This window comes from Fusarium oxysporum, chromosome VI (genome assembly GCF_013085055.1).
Source record: "Fusarium oxysporum Fo47 chromosome VI, complete sequence".
In the NCBI taxonomy this organism is placed as follows: Eukaryota; Fungi; Ascomycota; class Sordariomycetes; order Hypocreales; family Nectriaceae; genus Fusarium; species Fusarium oxysporum.
This window is the reverse complement of record NC_072845.1, coordinates 4,135,227-4,158,320: the sequence shown is the minus strand read 5'-3', so window position 1 is coordinate 4,158,320 and position 23,094 is coordinate 4,135,227. Positions and strand designations below refer to the sequence as shown.

General features: G+C 48.5%; 4 protein-coding genes across 4 annotated transcripts; 2 read left to right on the top strand and 2 right to left on the bottom strand.

Moving 5' to 3' along the window:
* Positions 1 to 804: 804 nt before the first annotated feature.
* FOBCDRAFT_276222 (general substrate transporter) lies at positions 805 to 2,621 on the top strand (the record flags this gene model as incomplete). The annotated part of the gene is made up of 5 exons (XM_031185466.2): positions 805 to 997; positions 1,049 to 1,344; positions 1,400 to 1,838; positions 1,894 to 2,084; positions 2,136 to 2,621. 5 exons carry the CDS (start codon positions 805 to 807, stop codon positions 2,619 to 2,621), a joined length of 1,605 nt encoding a protein of 534 aa, XP_031036601.2.
* Positions 2,622 to 4,273: 1,652 nt separating this feature from the next.
* FOBCDRAFT_136989 (cytochrome P450) lies at positions 4,274 to 5,899 on the top strand (the record flags this gene model as incomplete). Its single annotated transcript, XM_031185467.2, has 2 exons — positions 4,274 to 4,388; positions 4,437 to 5,899. The coding sequence occupies 2 exons, from the start codon at positions 4,274 to 4,276 to the stop codon at positions 5,897 to 5,899; spliced, it is 1,578 nt and encodes a 525-aa protein (XP_031036602.2).
* An 824-nt stretch (positions 5,900 to 6,723) lies between these two features.
* FOBCDRAFT_241401 (uncharacterized protein) lies at positions 6,724 to 7,199 on the bottom strand (the record flags this gene model as incomplete). Its single annotated transcript, XM_031185468.2, has 2 exons — positions 6,724 to 6,932; positions 6,986 to 7,199. The coding sequence occupies 2 exons, from the start codon at positions 7,197 to 7,199 to the stop codon at positions 6,724 to 6,726; spliced, it is 423 nt and encodes a 140-aa protein (XP_031036603.1).
* Positions 7,200 to 7,720: 521 nt separating this feature from the next.
* Positions 7,721 to 10,242, bottom strand: FOBCDRAFT_241400 (uncharacterized protein; the record flags this gene model as incomplete). The annotated part of the gene is made up of 5 exons (XM_059610351.1): positions 7,721 to 8,188; positions 8,381 to 8,490; positions 8,528 to 9,177; positions 9,690 to 9,732; positions 10,215 to 10,242. 5 exons carry the CDS (start codon positions 10,240 to 10,242, stop codon positions 7,721 to 7,723), a joined length of 1,299 nt encoding a protein of 432 aa, XP_059465240.1.
* Between the last annotated feature and the right edge of the window lie 12,852 nt (positions 10,243 to 23,094).

Genomic DNA, 23,094 nt, shown 5'->3' with positions numbered 1-23,094 from the left:
ACCAATTTTGGGCTTTTCGAGAGTAATTGTCAATACGTACAACCTTTAACTTAAGCGATATAATCACAAGTCCTGGAGGAGAGCGAAAACACACATGATAAAGAAATAAATCCAGAACATGGCATGGTTCCCCATGGGGTACTCCGGAAGATGCGCCACTAATCTCCACTCGCTCCAAAGCAAGAGACCCTAAAAACTATGGCAACAGTTGCATAACAAATCCGGGGTGTTTGTTCCGGCGACAAACGAGATGATCTCCACAAGGTTCGGAACAAGAACACCAAAACGAGAAGAATCGTTAATGTCAACGCCAACTCCCCGCCATTTATTGTCCACATGGTCTAGGCCAAGTCACAAATCGAAGTACCCTCACTACCTTGCTAATTGATAAAGGAAATTAACTCCGGCAGAGACGAAGCCCACCTTTTCACCCCAGACTCTCACACTCGGGATCGCAAAACATGGAGCCGACGGCAGTCAACACGGAGGAGCGGGGTCGTTATCTGGGGAAGACTGTTTCTTGAATCGAGATTTTGTGTACAATTCCCAGGTTCCAACCGCTGCCCCGCTGATACCCCAACTTTTGAGGTGGTCTGCCCCGGGAAAACAAGGTTTCTCGGGATCGTGAGAGTAGACTAGGCCAATGAAACAACATGTAATTGTCGCATGAATCGTTAGCCTCACAGGAGTATATATATGGCGCTGCGCTCCGTTTACGTATTGCAATTTTCCTCACAACAAGCTCGCTCATCTGCATCACAACATTCATCTCTGTCTTAGTCTTCCATCTTGACGTTTTGCAACATGTCTTCTCACGATGACCGCAAGTCCTCAATTGAGGGCGGTGGCATAGAAAAGTCGACGTCCCCCAATATCGAACACCTCGAAAAGTCCCACGGCACCGTTGTCGAGTTTGACGACTCCATCGAAGATACCAAGCCATCCAAATCCGTTTGGCTCATCACATTTACCGTCGCCATGGGCGGCTTCTTGTTCGGTACGTAGCCTACATACTTCACCACTAAACTCCCCTAACAGAATCTGCCAGGTTATGACACTGGTGTCATCTCAGCTGTTCTGGTCACCATCGGCGACGATCTCGGCCACCATCTCGATTCCCATGAGCAAGAGCTCATCACTTCCATCACCTCTGGTGGCGCTCTCATTGGTGCTCTGATCGCTGGTCTTCCAGCTGACAAATACGGTCGCAAGCTTGGAATCTACATCGGTTGCTTTCTCTTCCTCATTGGGTCTATTGTCCAGGCCGCTGCCTTCAATATTGCCGCCATGACTGCTGGGCGTCTAATTGTGGGATTTGGGGTGGGTTCGGCGGCGATGATCATTGTAAGCGCCTAGTTCTACTGAAAGTTGTCTTGAACTAAGTCACTAACGTATCCAGCCTCTCTACATTGGAGAGCTCGCCCCAGCCAAATACCGCGGTCGCATGATCGCCTTCGACAACCTCAGTGTGACACTGGGCCAGTTGGTTTCCTACGGTCTTGGAGCCGCTCTTACCGATGTTCCTCATGGCTGGAGATACATGATCGCTATCGGCGGCGTTCCCCCCATCATCCTTGCCGCTCTGTTGCCTCGCTGTCCTGAGTCGCCTCGACAGCTTATTGCGCATGGAAAGAGAGACGAAGCTGAGGAGTGCCTGCGACGAGTGTACCCTGCTGCTACTGAGGAGCAGCTCAAGTCTAAGCTTGAACGCCTTGTATGGACTGTTGAGGTCGAGTCTTCGGTTGTGGCCAATAAGTCTCTTTGGTGGCAATTTAAGCAGCTTCACTGTGTGCCCTCCAACCTTCGTGCGCTGATTTCTGCTTGTACCGTCATGGCCAGTAAGTCTTCGAATATGCTTATGGGTCTGAACCTTTGTCGCTGACAATATCACAGTCTCTCAGCTCGGTGGTTTCAACACTCTCATGTACTACTCTGCGACCCTGTTCTCCCTTGTCGGGTTCAACAAGCCCACCGCCGTTGCCATCGTTGTTGGTGCTACCAACTTCCTCTTCACATTCGTCAACTTGGTTGTTATAGACAAACTCGGGCGCCGCATCATTCTGCTAGTCACTGTGCTGGGCATGGTAAGATACGCTCAAGTTCTCGGCAAAGCCACGATACTGACATCTTTTCAGGCTGTGAGCATGGTCATCGCCGCCGTCGCATTCCACTGGATTCCCATCTCCAAAGATCTCGTCCTCCAGGCCGATTCTGTCAACTGGGCTGGTATCGTCGTGCTTGTCACCATCATCTTCTACGTCGCCTTCTTCGCTACTGGTGTAGCCACGATCGGCTGGGTCGGAACAGAGCTTCTACCATTGGAGGTTCGCGCGCTTGGCACGATGATGAATACAGTCACTTGCTGGAGCTGCAACCTCATCATCGCGTCTACTTTCCTCTCCATGATGAAGAGCATGACACCTAGCGGCGCGTTCGGCTTCTACGCAGGTATCTGCTTCTTTGGCTGGATTTTTGTCATCTTCTTTTACCCAGAGGTAAAGGGGCTTCCACTTGAAGAGGTCAGGAAGGTCTTCGAGAATGGGTTTGACGTAAAGTTGGCCAAGCAGATGCAGCGTGATCTCAAGACTAACAGCCAGGCTTCTGTGGCGTCCAAGGCCTAAATGGGGGATTTCGCGTCTTGCACGCATGGATACAATGTACACCTGATACCATTCAGGATGTTCTCCATATCCTTGATAGTCTATATTACGTTAAAATTCAATACCGCCTACACTTTTCAATTTGCTTGAAACTATGTTCCTGGTTAAATAAAGACGTCAACTCCCATGCCCGGCTTTTAGCAACGATTTTGCAAACTGAAAAATGCATTCGGAACTGTTATTACTTTGGTGTAATTCGTTATTTTAATCAGGAGATAACTAAATCAAAAGAAGGGTCGATGCTGATAGAGTCAATTTGCCTGTAAGTGAAAGTAGCTGAGATAACAACCCCAAAGGTAGAGTTGCAAATATGCATCGGTAACACATGGGCGAGATATAGCTTTATTTGCATTATAATCAAGGCCGGCTCTCATCACGCTATGGTGAAAGTCAGAAGGTAATAACCCCCGAGAGACTCCAGAGACTTAGTATAGGTTGTTATTATTTGCTGCTTTGTATTAATTTATATGTTCTCGTCGCCCGAGTTAGGTATCTCAAACAAAGCATACTCAGATATACTAAAATTGAGGTGCTAGAGCAAAGGTTTCCTGTTATTCGTAAGCTCAGCCATCAGTTAAGTAAGCATAAGGCTCTGTTAGTAGCTGAACGAGGTGCAACGTGACTTGCAGTTGCTTTTTCTTCCATGTGAGGGCATTCGGGGACTGAATGATCATCCGCTCCAAGCCATCTCTCTAAGAGTTCGAACCACAGTAGGCTCATCTTCGATCTCAAACAGGCTAAACCTAATTTTCAGAATTTGCTTTATTAAAGGCAAAGTATTGAGCATATGTATAGGACGCTGGGCAGGGGGCAGACAAGAACTTCTTACTCTTCCTCCTATCTATGTCCTATTCACAACGTACCTAATGATTAACTCACTGGGAAGGGAATCTAGGAGCCAAGCCGTCAACCTTACTTTCTAAAGTCAGCACACCAAGATTGGTGAAAATTCATTGGTTGGGTAGTGGAGGTTATGTACAGGTTAGGATCATCGCTTTCACTATGGGTGAATTGCGTCAGTTTATGTCTGAGCATGCCCTCTGAAAACCCTGACACCGTATGTATATGGAGCAACTTGCCTTGTATGGCCACTTAAAAATAGCTCAATATGTCCAAGGTGGTGTGTCTGAAATAGGCAATTGTCCCCCACGCTTGGTCTGACACTGTCGGTGGACCTGGTGGATATAGCCAGCGTATGAGGAAATTTGTCCCGGATTTCCAAAAGAGATCAAGGCTCGAGAAGCGAGTCAAGTCCGCCATCTCAGCTTTATGTTCCCCTTGGCATCTTAGTCCTGGTTCCTTTCTGAACTGGCAAGGAAATGTTCAGAGCTCGCGGGGTACATCTACGCGGGGTAAACTTGCTGGGAGCGGAGAAAGTCGCCAAATGTGGCAATCTCTCGATCACGATTGCATTTGGCAAAGACTAATTTATTTACCCTCAGAGAAGCTGCCCTGTATAAGAAAGTCATATTGTCTTCGTCTTCGTCATATGTATTGTATCCCTACAAGTTTGCCCAAACAACAGTCTCTTCCTTTACTTCCTTTTCTAGCCCCGAGTTGCAACTACATACTGTCTCAGCAAGAGTCTTCACCTCTTATCGAGACTGTCAATAATGTCGGCCTCCGTTGCCTCCTTGGGCTCAGCGCCCTATGCAGCTGCAGTGGGTTTCGCTGTAGTCTTCTACTTCATTATCTACCCTTTTATTCTCTACCTCAAGGACCCCAAGGGTAAGATATCTTGTCCAAAGGGGAAACAGTCATACTGACTCTATCCAGGTCTTCGGCGCTTCCCTAACATGTCCCCATTCTCCGGCATGTCTAACCTTCCCTTCATGATCCTCGCCCATGGGGGCGCACGGTCGACTCATCTTGCGAAATTACACAAGACGAAGCCCATTATCAGAACGGGGCCAAACTCATTGTCCTTCGCCGGCGGTCAGGCCATCAAAGATATTTATGGTCATGGAACTCCCTGTACAAAGGACAAATCATACATCGTAGGAGCCGGAACTCATTTTAACCTGGCCGATGTTGTCGACAAACACGACCATGCCCGAAAGCGAAAGGTCCTGTCATCTGCGTACGCACTGAAAAACCTCGAGGGTTGGGAGTACAAGGTCGCGGATAAGGTGCAGCGAATGATGGACCATTTTGATAAGGTCTGCACAGCTCCTTTGCAAAAGGGTGCCAGGTTTCCCGAACCCCAAGACGTCAATGTCGACTTCCGCGCCTGGTCCAACTTTTTCTCCCTCGACGCCATCGCCGACATTGGCCTTTCGGAGAAACTTGGTCTACTTGATCAAGGTCACGATCGTGTGGAAGCCCAGCAGACATGCGGTACTGTCTACGAAACCAATCTACGCGAATGCCTTTATCCCACTGCACGCAAGCAGTCCTATCTTCTCTGGACCTACGACTATTACAAGTTGCTCAATAAGATTTCCAACGTCATTCCTTTCTATCGAAAGATGTCAGAGTCAGCGAAGGGCTGGGATGACATTGTATTGCGACGAGCTCAAATCCGATTAGATCGATACCAGAAGGGAGAAAAGCTTGACGACTTTTTCCAGGCGCTCATGGAGGACAAGAACGGTAACTCTTATGAGCTTGAATGGGGTGAGATTGTTGCCGAAATCAACATCATGATGAACGCCGGAAGCGTCACGACTGCTATTGCCTTGGCCAACATTCTTTATCAGCTGATTCTCAACCCTAGGGTGATGGAGCTCCTGCGACACGAACTTGACTCTGTCCTAGAGCCCGATGAGGTGGTTGCGCCCTACGAAAAGGTTAAGCACCTTCCCTACCTTCGTGCTTGTCTCGATGAGTCGCTTCGCCTCTGGCCCCCGACTCCTCAGAATCTTGGTCGTCAGACCCCTCCTGAAGGTTTGACAATTATGGGCCAGTATATTCCGGGCAACACATCTGTTGGTGTGTCTGCTCTTGTGGCGCATCGCGACGAGAGTATTTATCCCGAGTCAGAAAAGTTCATTCCTGAACGATTCTTGGGCGAAAAGGGCAAGGAACTGCAGTCTCACTTTATTACTTTCTCAGCTGGTGCTCGAGGTTGCATTGGGCGTAATATTTCTTATCTTGAACAGGCTGTTTGCCTTGCTTCAATAGCTCACCGGTATGAGTTTGCCCTACCAGCAGGCTTTGAACTGAAGAGAGAGGAGACAATGAACCACATCCTGGGGCCTATGCCTGTCAAGGTGTGGAAAAGGAATTTAGAAGAGTAAAAGTGGTAATTCAGGAGTGAGAATTTAGCTTAGTATTAAGACATAAATTGCTTAGAGGGTAATAAACTATAATATACTACTACTGCTCAATCCAGACTGTAGCTTGGCTATGATAACTTTGGTCAGCAAGGTACTGGCAAGCAGTGAAATGAGTTGGTCTGACCTTTGCTGGCTACAATACATGCAGTAAAACTTCATGCAAGTTTAAAGAAAATGCCTTTCTTTCGGATTATTACCACCATATTTGTCCCAGTCATATCCCTCTGACCGGTTGTGCGTTGCTGGAACTGTTGCTGCGCGAAGATCAAGTCGAGGCTCAGGCTGGAAAGTGCACTGCGGTCTTCGACATCAACTTCTGTAAAGACATCACCTTGAATCAAAGGCAACCCTGTACCACATGACCTGGATTGACATGATCCATTAGCTCAGTCTTTTTTTATTACTCATTTCCTAAGATATCGGCGGGGCCCCTCTCCAGTAGCTTCAGCGTGAGCGACTCCCAACGGAGCAACATTCATTTCAGAAGCCCAATGACAACCAAATAGGGCACTTCAATTAGCCTTCTTACTGAACTCGTGCCTTAATTTCTCATTTCATTTTCTGTCTCGCAAGTTTCTGGCAAACAGGCTACACGTACTAAAGTACAAACAAATTCTAGAGTCAATGGCAATGCGACTGACATATACCGAGGACAAGTGCGACCTCCTTTAAGCTAGGCAACAAGTAATGAATCAATGGGCACTATTCAGGCCACCAAGTGACCATCAGGCGAGTGAATGAAATATATACATTTGCTAGGTCTATATATCTCCAAGCATCGCTCTTTAATTGAAGGGATTGCAGAAGTAGATAACGTTGACAGTCCAGCCATCCACAGTATACAACACCCAAGGTTTACCATTCGGGTTAGTACCCTTATAGCAGTTATATGTATGAAACCCGTTTGTTCCCGTACCAGCCCAAGCATTTCCCTGCTTGCCGCCTGCATCGGCAAAAATGTTTGATGTGAAGGATACACCACTGCCGAAAGTGCCTAAATCCAGTCAATTTCTTCTTATGACAGCCTAGAGACTAGAGAAAACCTACCCTTTACCGTTTGACCTTCCCAGATGATGTTGCTTCCATGGACGACGTCAACATAATCATCAGGACGAGATCCTCCGGTTGCAGAGTGCCCATCGGCATAGTATGCTATGCCGCTGGAAATCTCATTGCCCTTGTAGGAGTTTACGAGGTAGACGCTATCGCGGGCAGCGGCGGCGCCAGCGAGGGCGGAAGTAAGGAAGGCGGCAATCTTCATGGTGATTGATGAGTTGGCTGGTTTGGTTGGATATTTTCGTTTCTACTGACAAAGACAGTATGTATTTATATAGCGCGAGAAAGTATGTTTTCGCAAACGGTTCAACTGTGAACCAATAACGGCTGGACCGTCAGCATAGAGAGTGATCTCCATTCTCCGTGTAACTATGTCCCATTTGATCTAGATGCCCGATTACCATGCTGACATCAGCGGCCTTCATTTAATGCGATGCTACTCCATGCAGCACCTCAAAATCAGCGGCCTTCGCTGTATTGAGAAACTGCTACGCTGAGCTGAAAGATCTTTTGCTATCAATCCATGAACCCTGGCACAACTACAGCATGTGCGCTGTAAGTAATACGAGATTTAACGGAATAAGGTAACATCTTACGAAGGCTCGGGCCGCTTTTTCGGAACATTCAATGCCGAGTTGCCTAATTTGGTAGGGCTAGCGCTGTGGTTGGTGCCAAATTGTATTTTCGGTGTATTCTCTATAAGTAAATCTGGCTGAGAGCTAACGCTTATGCCGCGCCTGCCGTCCCCCTAACCCACCACTCATAAGCCCCTGCAGAGAGCAAATCGTATAGTTCTTGTGAAGTCACGACGCAATGCCCCTTCCAATGACAAGAAATTTCCTCTGGTAATGGTTTCGCAGTTAGCAACATCGGCAGAAGCACTAAACTTGCAGCAGACATAAAGCGATGAAGTACTGCGGATACTTGCAACGTGAGCTTCCAAATGATTATAACGCCAGTGTTTTCGTCGCCAGCATCAACACCTTGTGGAAACTTTGTTAAGTTAAATTCGATTCTTCCGTTGTCAGCAGTATCCACTGTTGACCAGCCAAGTGCAGTTGGACCTGTGATGGTTGTCTCTGTCCCAAGCAACTCGGTGGATTCCAACACGAACTGGATGGCAGTCGGTAAGATATAAGTAATCTGAGTTTCGTGACCGGAGGTGGATAGCTGGCATATTCCCATATAAGCCCCCTCCAAAGTGTCAGCGTTCCTGTCCACTATCTAGAGTGGCGAATCATTAGGCTTTGACTCGTTGCTATATATGACTGATGGAGAGACGAGTAGCCACCACAGCATTTGTTTAATAATCCCTCGTCCAAGTGATAACTCGTCCATGATCTGTATCCAGGTTTTGTGTCTGGTCTCGATATGTTTACCCATAACGATTGTACCCTCTTGGTAAAGGGTTCCGGCCTTGCCGAGGCAGAGAGATTGTAGGACAGCTCCGAGAGTCTTGAGCAGGCAGGTCACCGTAGCCATATCCACTGGGAAATCTCCCATGGTCAAGTCCAGGGTCGGTCAGATCGTAACGCTTGCGCGGTTGAAACTTGTCGAATGTGTTCTTTTCGTAAGCTAATGCAATATCATGTGCAATTCTGGTAGTGCTGGACTCGTCTACGATATCTTGTAATGCAGAAATGAAGGCATTCCACTGCTCATTCGGAAAAGGCTCTTCGCAATCCAATTCTCGACTTCGACGATAAGTGTATGCTTTGGTCGCCGTACTTTCATCCAGACCTTTGCCAACCCACCAATAACTTCTCGATTCGTCATAATGCCAGCATAGTTGCATATCTCTATTGTCGATTCTCTCAATCACTTGTCGGATCTGATCGTCTGTAAGAATATCCTCGCCAAGAGTTTTCCAGGCCTGTACCAGTATTTCCACTATGTGATCAACATCGTCGCCAATGCATATTGGCGCAAAGCGAGCCAGGATGAGTAGCGGCAGCCCAGGATGCGAATACTTGCGGTCAGTGATTGAAACTGCTTGGCAAACGGCTTCTAGCTCTGACCAGCGTAGCGTGTAAGGTTGCCAGTGGAAGTTATCGTCGTAGCCGAGGAAGTGCTTCTTGTCTTGAGAGTTGAAATGAAGTTGAATGGTGGAGATATAGTTATCAACCTTTACTGACAGACCAAATTCAGGCCCAACGGGAAAATTGAGCTCCGCTTCATCCCAACTATATTCATCATCATTGGCATACGTAATCCAAAAAAAAGTCCGTCAAAAACCTTCGGGTTTGTATAACAGGTTCCAAGTATTCCGGCAAGCCCATACTGACAATGGCAAATTAACGTGTCAAGTTAACTTAAATTTCTCAGCTGAGCTTACCCCAAGATGATATCCAAAAAGATTCGACAACGTGATATGATGGTACCGGAAAAATGCTAACCTCTTTTGTTACAAAAACACTAACTTGCTTGCCCTATAATGAGGTGATACGAAGATAGTGCCGGCGTACTTTATAACTCCACTATCATTATCAACAAGCAATGTCATATTATTGACTGATTTCTAGTTAAAACATTGCCATTATTATGCTTCTCCACTATTTAAAGTCGTCAAATGATGCATAGCAATGACGGAGCTTTTTTTACTGGATAGACCCAAAACATTGTGCACTGGAATCATCTAGTGAATATTATTTGCACCGACAAGCAAAAAAGACCAAAGCGGAAAAAACGAACTTACCAAATTTGTTTCTTCATAAGCCACAGTATTAACCCGCCTGAAACTGAGAACATAGACTATTAAGTCAGATATCTGCCTTAAGTAGATCAATGAAAGGTATACCATTGATATGTTCAATCTAATGTTTGAACCAGATCTAGGGTAAGTATCATAGACAACTGGAATTGGATACAACTGAATCCACTTTAACAGGTCCAAGTTTTGAACCCGTCAAAGTGGAGCCCTTTCAGTGAGAGCATGCACGTAGAAATGCTAGTGCAAGGAACGCGAGAATTCTAATGTTATGACAGTTGAACAAAAAGCGTACTTGATGTGTAGCCAATGAACCCAGATTCATACCAGCCTCAAAGCACTGCGACATAGAGCCAACCGGCAGATTTAGCGCAATAACCATGGAATTATACATGAACAAAATCGTCAATTACTCTAATTTCATATTTAAATGGTATGGTAATGGAGTAATGCGTTGGTGCGCAGCGTTCTTGATCACTTTTGTTACTTTGGTATGCAGTGACGAAAACTAACCTAATTGAGTCTTAGTACTGTAGATCATGTTGACAGAGATGTGACAGTCCAATCACATATATATAACGATGAATCTGACCCACCACACTGTCTCACGGTCCCTGTCCTGAATGACAATCGACTTTTCAATGGGCACCATCGATACTTCCCAATTCAAGGCTTTAGCTGTTAGCAATCATCAGTCTCACCAGCAGGCGTCAATTTTGCTTCTGCTCACTGGATCCTGAAACGAAGTGTATAAGGTCAAGCTGCTCCAATGCGAACCAAAATCAGTCTACTGATGCAAACCTTCTAGTTCTTTCGACCGCCTTCCTGTATGTCAATCAGAGAACCGGAAGCAACGATGCAGGTGCAAGAACGCGTCTTGAATGCGTCTGAATCTCTACTTTTGAGGGGCCTTGGGTACTAGTACCTGCACTAGTCTGTAAACAGCTAGTCGCATCGATTGAATCAGGGCTTTGACGTAGTAGACTTCAGGAGCCTTATTCCCCTTGCATTAGAGTAGGCAGTAACATAGGAGGGTTCTCATTTTAAGTAGTAGAGATAAACCGGTAAGATATCTTAAAACTGTTTGTCTTTTGTTATTCTTTTACTAAACTGACTTTTTATAATTATGCATTTATCCTTCTAGGTAATAAGAAGTTAAGTAAGTTATACTTTTTATACTTAATTAAAATGTGATAGAGTGTATACCCGGGGTTCGCCATATATATGTAATAAGCAACAGCAGCTTATTCCATAAATGGATAATTAATTTAACTTACTAGTGATATGGACCGTGGTGGTGACTTTTTAGTTGTCCCCAGTTGCAGAGAGCTGTCCAAAAACAATGCTCATGATGAGTTGTTGGTTGGCATGTAAATCCCTTCCGTTAATGTATGATAATGCTGTCAATCATTTCTTATGGGAGATCTGCTCATCAGGGCAAAAGATTGGGTATGAGGAGAATAAGATTCCACATCCAGATATGGGTAGACAAATCGAAATATCTATATCGAAGACAATTTTGACAGAAGAGCCGGACAAAGGAAATAAGCTGACATCGTACCAACTGAAACTATCCGCCAGGCATGCAAATCGCTAACATTGACCTTCACTCATGGGAGTTGGTGTGTAATCGCCGATATGATAATTCATTGATCGAGGGCTGCCTTTACTGTAGAACATTTTGAGGTTGAGGACCGTCCGGGTCCTGCACTTAAGCCGCTATGACTGGCCTGGATGGTTCATGGAAAATAAGTTAATCAAGTTTATCATGACATGTATTGTGACATAGCATTCCGAAGCTGTGCCTGGCCTGATCTGTGCCCAATCACTTGAAACCCCATTGCCAACAAGCTCTCACACGATCGTCGCATGAGATGGAGGCATCGGGTTGAACAGAATCGTAAAAGCCTGGCAGATCTAAATCCGTGACGGCTAGACTTCCGGACCTGACAACACGGTCGTTGAAAACAAGACAGACCAAGCCCACCGACATGTCTGGCATTCATTTCTGTTGCTATTACCGGCAGTACACAAAACCTTGTTTCCGCGGACACCCTTGCAGCCTGTATGCTTTCGGTTAGCACTAAACTAATAATCTGACAGCGGCAGGGGCCGTAGCTAACCCCTACGTAAATTTTCCTGCCCTGGAATGTGGACCAAACTTAGGAGGTAAAGGACCGTAATAGGCTCGTCTGCTAGCGGCGGCTGGCTATCGACCGATGAAACATTTTCAGCAGCTGGCTCCCTAACGTTGTGATCTAATTACCCCAAGTCTGCTAATCCGTTCTGGATCTAGACGTGTGCCAATCATGACCAAAATCACACAGATATCATTCCGAATCAACCCCCAGGTCTTGTAATTCCTACGTGATTCAGGACCTCCTGATTACACTGAAGGAGGAAGCGGTAATGTGATCAAGACAGGCCCATCATGGAGCAAGCCACGACTTGACTGTGGCGTCTCTCATGACGTCTTCCTAAGCACGTCGAAAAAAATCAGAGCGCTACAGGAAAAGCGAGTTCGATTGGAAAATGAAGCCAGATGAATAGCATACCCGTTTTCGGATGACTGTTCAGCACATATAAACGACCAAGAAGCGCTGGGAAAAGGATTTGAGCATATCATAAATATTATTGAATACACATCATTCTACTAGCTGCCAATTGTGAAGTAACCTATCCAATGTGGTTATCACGAGGGCTGCTAGCCTCGACGCTTGTCTTGGCCGTCAAGGCACAGGACGATGGTATCGAGGATGCCGCGATACGTATTGCGTCAGGATTCGCAGCGACTCTCATCCAGAATGCAGTGACTACCTTGCACGGAGATACCGGAAGTGACGGTAATCCCGGGCAAATGTATGGTGCGACAAATCTCGATAAACCTGAGACAGGCGCAGACAGTGGTGCCAACAACATCCCCATTACCCAGCAACCAGTAGGGCAACCATCAATCGCTACATACACACATCAAGGCACACTATTTCCAGTGACCCTACTTCCACATCCTGTTCTCACAATTCCTCCGTCGAGCAACGACCCCTATGAACGAGTTATTCAAGCCTACACAGGGGGCGATGATGCCACCACGAAGCAAGAAATCACAGTTGCCGAGCCGAGCGGCACCAAGCCAGGCACCATCATTGTGGATGTGCCTGGTACAGCATATTCATCCTTCTCATCAGGCCAACCTGGTGCGCTGACCATCCCCCCTTCGAACGATAACCCAACGGCGACAATTATATCTGCGCTACCTAGCGGTGTCGCTATCACGGGCGATGCTACAAGGACTGTGCCAGCGAATGGGAACGACCCTGCCACTGTTATAATTCAGACCCCATGGGCAGACGTACCACCAAGCACTATTGGTGCTGGTGCTGATGGCGGCGCTGGCGATGGTGGTGCTGGTGCTGGTGCTGATGGTGGTGCTGGCGGTGGTGGTGCTGGAGATATCGGTGGAGACAGTACTTCTGACGTCTTGGTCATCCAGACGTATACGGGGACCGAGTATATCACACAGGCGCGAGTAACCACAGTTGCTGGCCCTGGAGGTGTTCCAACCAAGATTGTTCAGGTCCCAGCTAACCAGAACCCTGGTAGTGCTGTCACAATCCCTCCAAGTGATGGTAGCCATTTCACAACAATTATTGGGCCATATACTGGAGCCACGCCTATCTCTACACCTATCACTACCCTCATTCCCACCTCGGCTGGAAAAGATGGGACAATCATCATCCAAACTCCTAACCCCTCAAGCACGGACAGTAGTGGAAGCGAGGATGGCAACCTGCCTGAAAACCAGCCTCAAATTATTCCGCCTAGTGGCGACAACCCGTATTCTACGATCCTGAGACCACACGACGGACCGATCACCAAGCCTATAACCTATACTATACCGCCTTCTGGCACAAATCCCGGGACAGTCATCATCGAGACACCGGCCGTACGTGCAGGGCAAGAGGTCATTACTCTTCCACCTGATCCCAATAGTGGCTACATCACAATCGTTAGACAGCCTGGAAGTGTCATTACAGCGCCTAAAACCATCACAATAGCACCCAGCGGAGGCCAGCCGGGTACCATTGTTATCGAGACTCCTGTCGCTACGCGGCCGGGAGATGCTGAGATTACAATTCCACCTGGTGCAGATGGATCCTACATCACTATTATCCGGAGCCCTACTGGGACTAACGTTCTTACGGCCCCTACTACCATCACCATGACAGGTGCCCCAGGCCAGCCTGGAACCGTTATCATCGAAACCCCTGTCTCTTCTGGCGGTGATAGCACGATCACACGAGCCCCTGGTGACCCTTTTACTCTCCCTCCTGGGCCAGGGAGTAAATATGTTACTGTCTTCCGGCCCCATAGTGGTGATCCTATCTCAGTACCAATCACACTTACCCAGGAAGGTCAAAACGGTCAGCCAGGTACCATCATCATTGAAACGCCTGATCCGACTTCAAATGCTCCTGGTAGCGGACCAATCACTATCCCAGCAGGCAGTGACAGTCCTTACGTAACTGTATACAAGCCACATACAGGTAGTCCGATTAGCAAGCCTATCACGGTCACGATCCCCCCAAGTGGCACGAATCCAGGGACCATTATTGTTGAAACTCCGACGCTTGGAACGCCAATTGGTCAAAATGCTGTTACTTCGGCAGTGACGGATGGTGAACAGGTAACTATTCCGCCTGGTAACAATGACCCCTATGTCACCATCTATAAGCCGCATACGGGCGATCCTATCACCGCGCCCATCACTATTACCCAGCCACCCACGAACGGACAACCAGGAACTATTATTATCGAGACGCAAGGCCCTATCACCATCAACCCTACTAGTTCTGGAGGTACAGCCACAATTTATACTCCTGGAACTGCTGTCGGTACCACAATCACGAAAGTCATCACTTTGGTAGCCTCAGGAGGTTCGCAATCTACCGCAGTTGTCATCGAGACACCGCCGGCGACGGATCAGCCTTCAACACAACAGGATAGTCTTGGTACAGGTAGATATGTTACAGTTACTTCCCAGTATACTGGTACAGATCTCACGGAAGTTATAACTTCTTCGGTACCCGGATTAGGAACAAACCCAGGAACAGTCTACATCATAACACCACCAGCAGTGAAGTTCAATCCTACATCGAGTTCACCGAGAAGCACAGTTAAGGGTAGCGATAATTATGTCACTATCTACAAGCCATTCCCCGGACCAGGTATTATCAATACGCCCATCACCATCACGCAAGCTACTCCATCTGGTGGTCAACCTGGCACTATCGTCATTGAGACTCCGACTGCACAGACTCCTGTTACTACTCCATTGCCCAATCCAAGCACCACGCAAGGGCCTAATGGTCTTGTGACCGTATTCCTTCCTTTCCCAGGTCCAGGCTTGATTACTACGTCTTATACCAGGACACTGTCTGGAACGGTATACATCACAACTCCAGCACCATCGTCTACATCTGTGACACTGTTACCTAGGCCTAGTACCACACAAGGATCCGATGGTTTAGTAACTGTATTCCTCCCTTTCCCAGGTCCAGGTGTGATTACTACATCTTACACCAGGACATTATCTGGAACGGTATACATTACGACTCCAGCACTATTGCCTACATCTGTAAGTCTGTTACCTAGGCCTAGTACTACACAAGGATCCAATGGCTATGTGACTGTATTCCTTCCTTTCCCTGGTCCTGGCACGATCACAGCACCTATCACGAGCACCCAGGCCCCCTCTGGTAACCAGCCCGGCACTGTATTTATCACGACACCAGCGCCTTTACCAGTAACTAGTCAGCAAAATCTACCAAGTACTACTTCCGGCGACGATGGTTATGTGACAGTATTCATCCCTTATCCGGGACCCGGCCAGATCACTGCGCCTATCACCAGTACTCAGCCGCCTTCAGGAGGCCAACCTGGTACTGTCTTCATCACCACGCCTTCTGCTCTTGCGGTTGATACACCAAAACAGCAGAACCAGCTTAGTAGTACTACGTCAGGTGCTGACGGCTTTGTCACTGTTTTCCTTCCATTCCCAGGGCCAGGGGTTATAACAGCACCTATCACTAGCACCCAAGCTCCTTCTGGTGGTAACCCAGGTACTGTTTATATTACGACACCGGCTGCTCCTGCACTTAGCACACCAGGCCAGCAGGTTCAAGTGACCAGCACGTTTCCCAGCGTTGATGTCTATGTGACCGTTTTCCTACCTTTCCCAGGCCCCGGGGTCATCACGGAACCCATCACCAGGACTCAACCTCCTTCTGGTGGCAATCCTGGAACGGTTTATATCACAACCCCTGCACCTCAAGCTACTCAGCAGGATGTCCATAGTACTGAACCAGGTGTTGGTCAGTACGTCACTGTGTTCTTTCCGTTTCCTGGTCCTGGTGTTATCACTGAACCTATTACTCGCACACAGGCGGCACCATCTGGCGGTAATCCGGGAACTGTTTTCGTCACCACGCCAGCCCCTCCGACTCCTACCCAACAGACTCCTGCATTGACTACGGATAACTATATAACTGTCCACACGCCTTTCCCGGGCCCTGGAGTTATTACCGTACCCGTCACTATCACCAAGCCACCGTCTTCCGGCCAACCTGGAACCATTCTCATACAAACTCCTGCGCCGGTTTCTAGCACTGATAGCTACGTTACAATATTTAGACCGTATCCTGGACCTGGAACTATTACGGCACCGGTTACCCTGACACAGGCCCCTTCGAATGGCCAGCCCGGCACTGTATTTATTGAAACCCAGCCGATCAGTCTCCCAACTTCAGCTTCTCCGATCACGATTCCCCCCAATCCAACTGGAACTTACATAACGGTTTACCGGCCATATCCCGGACCAGGGAACGTCAATTTCCCTGTCTCCTATACCCAAGCACCCGTATCTGGCCAGCCAGGAACAGTTATCATCGAGACACCTAATCCAAACGCAAATACTGCTACCCAAACAGGCCCAGTTACAGTTCCAACTGGTGATAATAACCCGTACGTCACTGTATACAAGCCGTACCCTGGTCCTGGTAATATTGACCGACCAATTACCATTACTGCTGTTACTCCCTCGGGTGGCCAGCCGGGAACCATCATCATTGAAACCCCTGTAGTAGAGGTGGAAACCAAGTTTGCACTGTCAACAGCCCCGATTTCCCAGCCAGAATCGCAAGCCACGACAAAGGCCACAGAGAACCCTCCTACGACCATTCCTCGAGGCCAAGATGGATATGTTACAGTGTATCAGCCTCACTCAGGTTCTGGTGCCATCACGGAGCCTGTTACTATCTCTACTGTTGCACCGACTAATGGCCAGCCTGGAACAGTATTCATCGAGACCCCTACGCCTGCAGTCGCAACGCCATCAACAAAGGAACAACCTACTGTTTCTGCTGTTACGATTCCCGCAGGTAATGGTGGTTATGTCACCGTCTATAGGCCATACCCAGGACCTGGAATGATTACCGAACCCCGCACAGTTGGTACTGTTGCTCCTACCTCAGGCCAAGCAGGCACGATCATTATCGAGACACCAGTCCTTCAGGCCGTGGCTTCGGAGGCGACCTCGGCACAAATCATTGCTACATCGCAGGGTAATGACGGCTATATGACTGTCTTTAAGCCTTATACTGGCACAAATGTCATTGCGCAACCGATTACAGTTACCACTATTGCGCCCTCCGCTGGTCAACCTGGTACTGTTGTTGTTGAGATACCTGTGCCTCCTGCTTCTATGTCAACTCCGGGCAGCAATGATGTTCCTGTTACGATTCCGCCTGGGCCTGATAACTCTTATGCAACAGTCTATCGTCCCCATACAGGTGCAAATATTATCACAGCCCCAGTGGCTATTTCCACCATTGCAGGCGTCAACGGTCAACCAGGTACTGTTATCATTGAAACGCCTACTGGTCAGTCACCAACTCTGGGTGCGATAAGCGATCAGGGGCCTGTGACTATTCCAGCGGGACCTGATAGCTCTTATGCAACGGTCTATCGTCCATATACAGGCAGTGGCGCCATTACAGAACCAATAGCCTCTACCATTCCGGGATTGAATGGGGAGCCTGGTACTGTGATTGTTGAGACAGCTGTTCCTCTGTTCAGTGCTTCGACTCAAGTCGCCGTCAATACTCCTGTTACAGTTCCGCCAGGGCCTGACAACTCTTATGCAACCATCTATCGTCCTCATACAGGCGTTGATGCTATCACGGCACCAGTCACTTCTACTATTTCTGGTATGAACGGACAGCCTGGTACTGTTATCGTCGAGACACCTGTGACCCAGGCGCTTACTCCGACTCAAGCTGGTGATAATCCTGCCAAAAGCCCAGGTGGATCGGATAACTCCTATGTGACGGACTATCGTCCTTATACAGGTGTTGATGCTATCACGGCACCAGTCACTTCTACCATCCTAGGTGCCAACGGACAGCCTGGTACTGTTATTATTGAAACACCAGCTGCTCAGTTTACTGGACCTGTTGAGGAGAGCATCGGAGCATCAAAGGCTGTCACAGTCGAGACTAGTAGCTCTTATATCACGCTTTATCGACCTCATACAGTTGATGATGGTTTCACAACTCCAGTAACTGTGACTACTATCCAGGGCGCTAATGGACAACCTGGTACAATTGTCATTGAGACTCCAGGCCTCGAGACTGGCGGCAAGGTTGTGGTTCCTCCACTTACTCTTGAACCTACTCCCGGGGGTCAGTACACCACTATCTACAGACCTCATACCGGCAATAGTGTTATCACTGCACCCATCACGGTGACGACTATTGCGCCTTCTGGTGGCCAGCCAGGGACGGTTATTATTGAAACCCCACAGCCTGAGACCATTGTTCCAAATCCTACGGTGACGCTACCCTCTGGGCCCGATGCGTCATATGTCACTATTTTACGTGTTCATACAGGAAGTGCTGGAATCGACGGGATTTCCGGACCTATAACGATTACGACTATTGAACCTGACAACGGCCAGCCAGGTACTATTATTATCGAGACTCCGGTCGTGCCCGAGTCTGTGATAGTGCCTACGCCTTCAGGTTCGACAAAGGGTGCGGAATCGCAGAATACGCCAGTTTATCACACGGTATATCGACCAAACAGTGGCCCCAGCCGTATCACGGCTCCAGTTACAATTAGTACCATTGAGCCGACAGGAGGCCAGCCAGGTACTGTTATCGTTGAAACGCCAGATCAAGACCTAGCCCCTATCACTACGTCCTCCGGGCCCGGTGCCATTTATATAACCGTGTATCAGCCTTGCACACGAACAGAAAGGATGACAGAGCCAAGCACTGTCACAACTATTCCACCAATCAACAACAAACCGGGTACAGTCGTCATTGAGACTCCAGGCCAGCAAGCGCCGCCTACGACTCATATACCTGTCCCTGTTTCCTATGTAACCATCACCAAGCCTCATACTGGCACAGGTAGGTCTGAAGACACGGTAACAACTACTATCCCTCCCCAAGGCGACCAGCCCGGTACAGTTATCATTGAACCTGCGTCGCCCCCCATGCCCTCTGTCCCAATCCCCAGTTTGTTCGTAACTATTACTAGACCTTATACTGGATCAGGTGAGATTACAGAACCAGTTACAACCACTATCGCTGCTCAGGACAATCAACCCGGTACAGTAATCGTTGAGACCCCTGAGCGGGAAACGGCTTCTGTAGCAAGCAACACCGAAGCTTCATATATCAGCATTTCTAGACCCTATACGGGAACAGACCAGATCACAGCGCCTGTTGTGACTACTGTTCCTCCCCGGGATGGTCAACCTGGAACCGTTATCTTTGAGACACAGGCTCCATTTGCGACCATCTACCGCCCATACACAGGATCAGATCAGATTACAGGTCCGGTTACTGTATCCACGATTGCTCCCGTGGGGGACAAGCCTGGCACTATTATCGTCGAGACGCCTGGTGGAGGTGCTGAATTCACGACTACTCCCCCTGCACCGTCGTATGTCACTTCATCAGTCCTGTATACTGGTGACGATCAGATTGCGGCACCAACAGTGCTGACCACGATTCCTCCCGAGGGCAACCAACCAGGAACTGTTATCATAGGAACACCAGGATCTTATGTCACAAGCACAACGGTTTACATGGGATCTGATTCAATCACTGGACCAACGGCTCTTACGACTATCCAGCCGCACGGTACGCAGGCTGGTGTGGTGGTTATTGCGATACCTCCTTATGTCACGACCACCTCTTCTTACACTGGAACTGACCAGATAACGGCACCCATTACTGTTACTGCTGTCAGTCCACAGGGGGACCAGCCTGGAACTGTGGTTATCGAGACACAAGCTCCTTTCGCGACAGTTTATCGCCCACATACTGGACCCGGTCGCATCACTGCAGCAACTACCGTCACAACTATTGCTCCTTCTGGAAATCAACCTGGAACTGTTGTAGTTGAAACACCAGGTTCGGAGCCTCCTGTAACGACGACACCACCTAGCCCGTCATACACAACAGTCTATGAGCAATACTCAGGCACTGATGATATGACCGCACCATCAGCCAAGACTACTATCGAGCCTCAAAGTGACGAACCTGGTACCGTAATTTTCGAGACTCCCGGCCAGAAATTTGCTTCTACAAGTGCTGCTCTCCCGGCTACATACGTCAATGTCTATCAGCCACACACTGGTCCGGACAGTATCACAGCACCTGTGACTATCAGCGATATTCCTCCTCAAGGGGGGCAGCCCGGTACATACATCATTGAAACACCCGGTTCAAAGCCAGCTATCACGTCTATCCACTACGAACCTTCTTATGTAACATTTTATCAGCCCCACACTGGTGATGGTACGATAACAGAGCCAGTCACTGTCACTACTCTACCCCCTCAGGGTGACCAGCCAGGAACTGTTGTTATTGAGACTCCGGGATCAGAGCCACCTGTGACCGTCAGACCTTCTGCAGAACCTTCCTACGAGACGATATATCGACCCCATACTGGTTCAGAGCAAATCACGACCTCTGTCACGATCACCACCATACCCCCTCAAGGTGACCAGCCGGGAACTGTCATTATAGAGACACCGGGGTTAGAGACACCTACAACCTTAGGGCGTGAGCCCTCGTATGTGGTAGTTTCTCGACCTCACACTGGTTCAGAACAGATCAAAACCCCTGTCACAGTTACTACTATCGCCCCTCAAGGAGATCAACCCGGTACCGTGATCGTCGAAACGCCAGATCTGGAGCCAGCAACTTCAACACTAGCCCCTCAAGCAACATATTTCACAATTTATCGACCTGGCACGGGGGTAGACCAGATTACGACTCCAGTTGCAGTTACAACCATTGAGCCACAAGGAGGTCAGCCTGGGACAGTCATAGTTGAGACGCCTGGTTCCCAGCCTCCTATCACATCAGGACATGCATTGGCATCTGAGTCTTCCTATATCACGATCTATACCCCTCATACAGGCGTAGGGGATATAGTTGCTCCTGTTACACTCACTACTATTCCAGGACAATCGGGTCAACCGGACACTGTGATTATCGAGACTCCTGGTTCCCAACCTCCTGTTACTTCAGAATCTTCAATGGGGCCTGCAACTTTTTACATCACAGTTTATAAACCTTATAATGGCACAGAACCTATTACAGCACCTGTGACGATTACAGAAGCCCCGGAGGACAACAACCAGCCAGGTACGGTCATCATTGAGACACCTGGATCCGGACCACCTTTCACCCTAGCACCATCCGCTCCTTATACCACCATCTATGTACCTTACACAGGCACGGGCGAAATCACAGGAGAGATCACTCGTACAGCCGCTCTCCCACAGGGAGACCAGCCAGGCACTTTGATCATCGAAACACCCGGTCCACATACTGAAAATAAGGGGGCTATTCCTGTCACTGTTTCCGCTGGAGTTGATGGTTATGTGACTGTCTTCAAACCCTATACAGGCACTGATTCCATCACAGAGCCTCGAATGACTACTGTTTCTCCCTCAGGCGGTCAATTGGGCACTGTTATTGTTGAGACTCCAGTACCTGAGACAGAACACAGTAGTGGCGATGGCAGTCCCCCGTTGACCCTGCCGCCAGGAGATGATACGTATGCCACTATCTTCAGACCTCACACAGGCCCTGGATTGATTACCCAACCTGTTACTATTACTACCATCGCCCCATCAGCAGGTCAACCTGGCACTGTAATCATCGAGACTCCAGAGCCTGAATCAGGTCCTGAGTCCACGCCGACAACAACATCTGCACCAGGCCATGTCTACGTGACTATTTACAGACCATATACTGGTACTGCCCAAATTACTGCTCCTATTACCATTACAACGACTGCCCCAGGATCAGACACTGGAACAGTGATCATCGAGACCTTGGCCCCCACAACCGCTAGTGTTATCTATGTGACCATCCATAGACCATACACTGGCACAGAACATATCACTGAGCCAACGACTACCACCATAGCTCCTATATCTGGCACAGGTACTGTTGTCATTGAGACTCCGATCACTGAGCCAACCACAGAGGGCCCGGTATCAAACTCACCGGAGATCACTATTCCCCCTAGCAATGAGAGCCACAACTCGACTATCATCAGACCGTATTCGGGTACAGAATCCATCACGGGTCCCATTACCAAGTACCTCCCACCTACTGCGGCAGGAGAGCCTGGCACCATCGTGATTGAGACCCCTGTGGACGCGACTACACCGGAGGCTCAGCCGTCAGATGAAGCAAGCTCTCATGCACAAACCAACATTTCACCTAGCGACGGAACCCCGAATGTCACTGTTGTCCGTGAGCATACTGGGTCAGACACTATCACTGCTCCAATTACCTTGTTTGAGCCTCCTAGTGCATCTGGTCAACCTGGCACTGTTATCATTGAGACTCCAGCCTCTAAGCATACATCGAAGCCAGTCGACGACAACGTTACAATTTATACTCTGGCTCCACCCGGTGTCAAAACGCCCGTTACCAGCTACAAGCTCCCTGAAAATTCGGGAGAGCCTGGAACTGTCTTTATCCAAACTGTTCCTTCAGAGCCAGCTCCTATGGGCGCAAATGTGACCATTACGAGAGAGGAATATTCCGGCCTTTTGGGTCCTTTTACTACATACTTGCCTCCAGGAGCATCAGGCGACCCTGGTACCTTTATTATCGACTTGCCTGCAGGGAGACCGTCTCACGTCACTTCTGACGGTCCTGTAACTGTCTCGGCCCATTCTGGCAGTCACAATGTTACCATTGTTCGAAGTGGCCCAGGCAGTCAGGTTACCACGATCTTTATGCCTCCAACCGGAAGTGAAGCCGGAACCGTGATTATTGAGACTCCCACTGCTTCG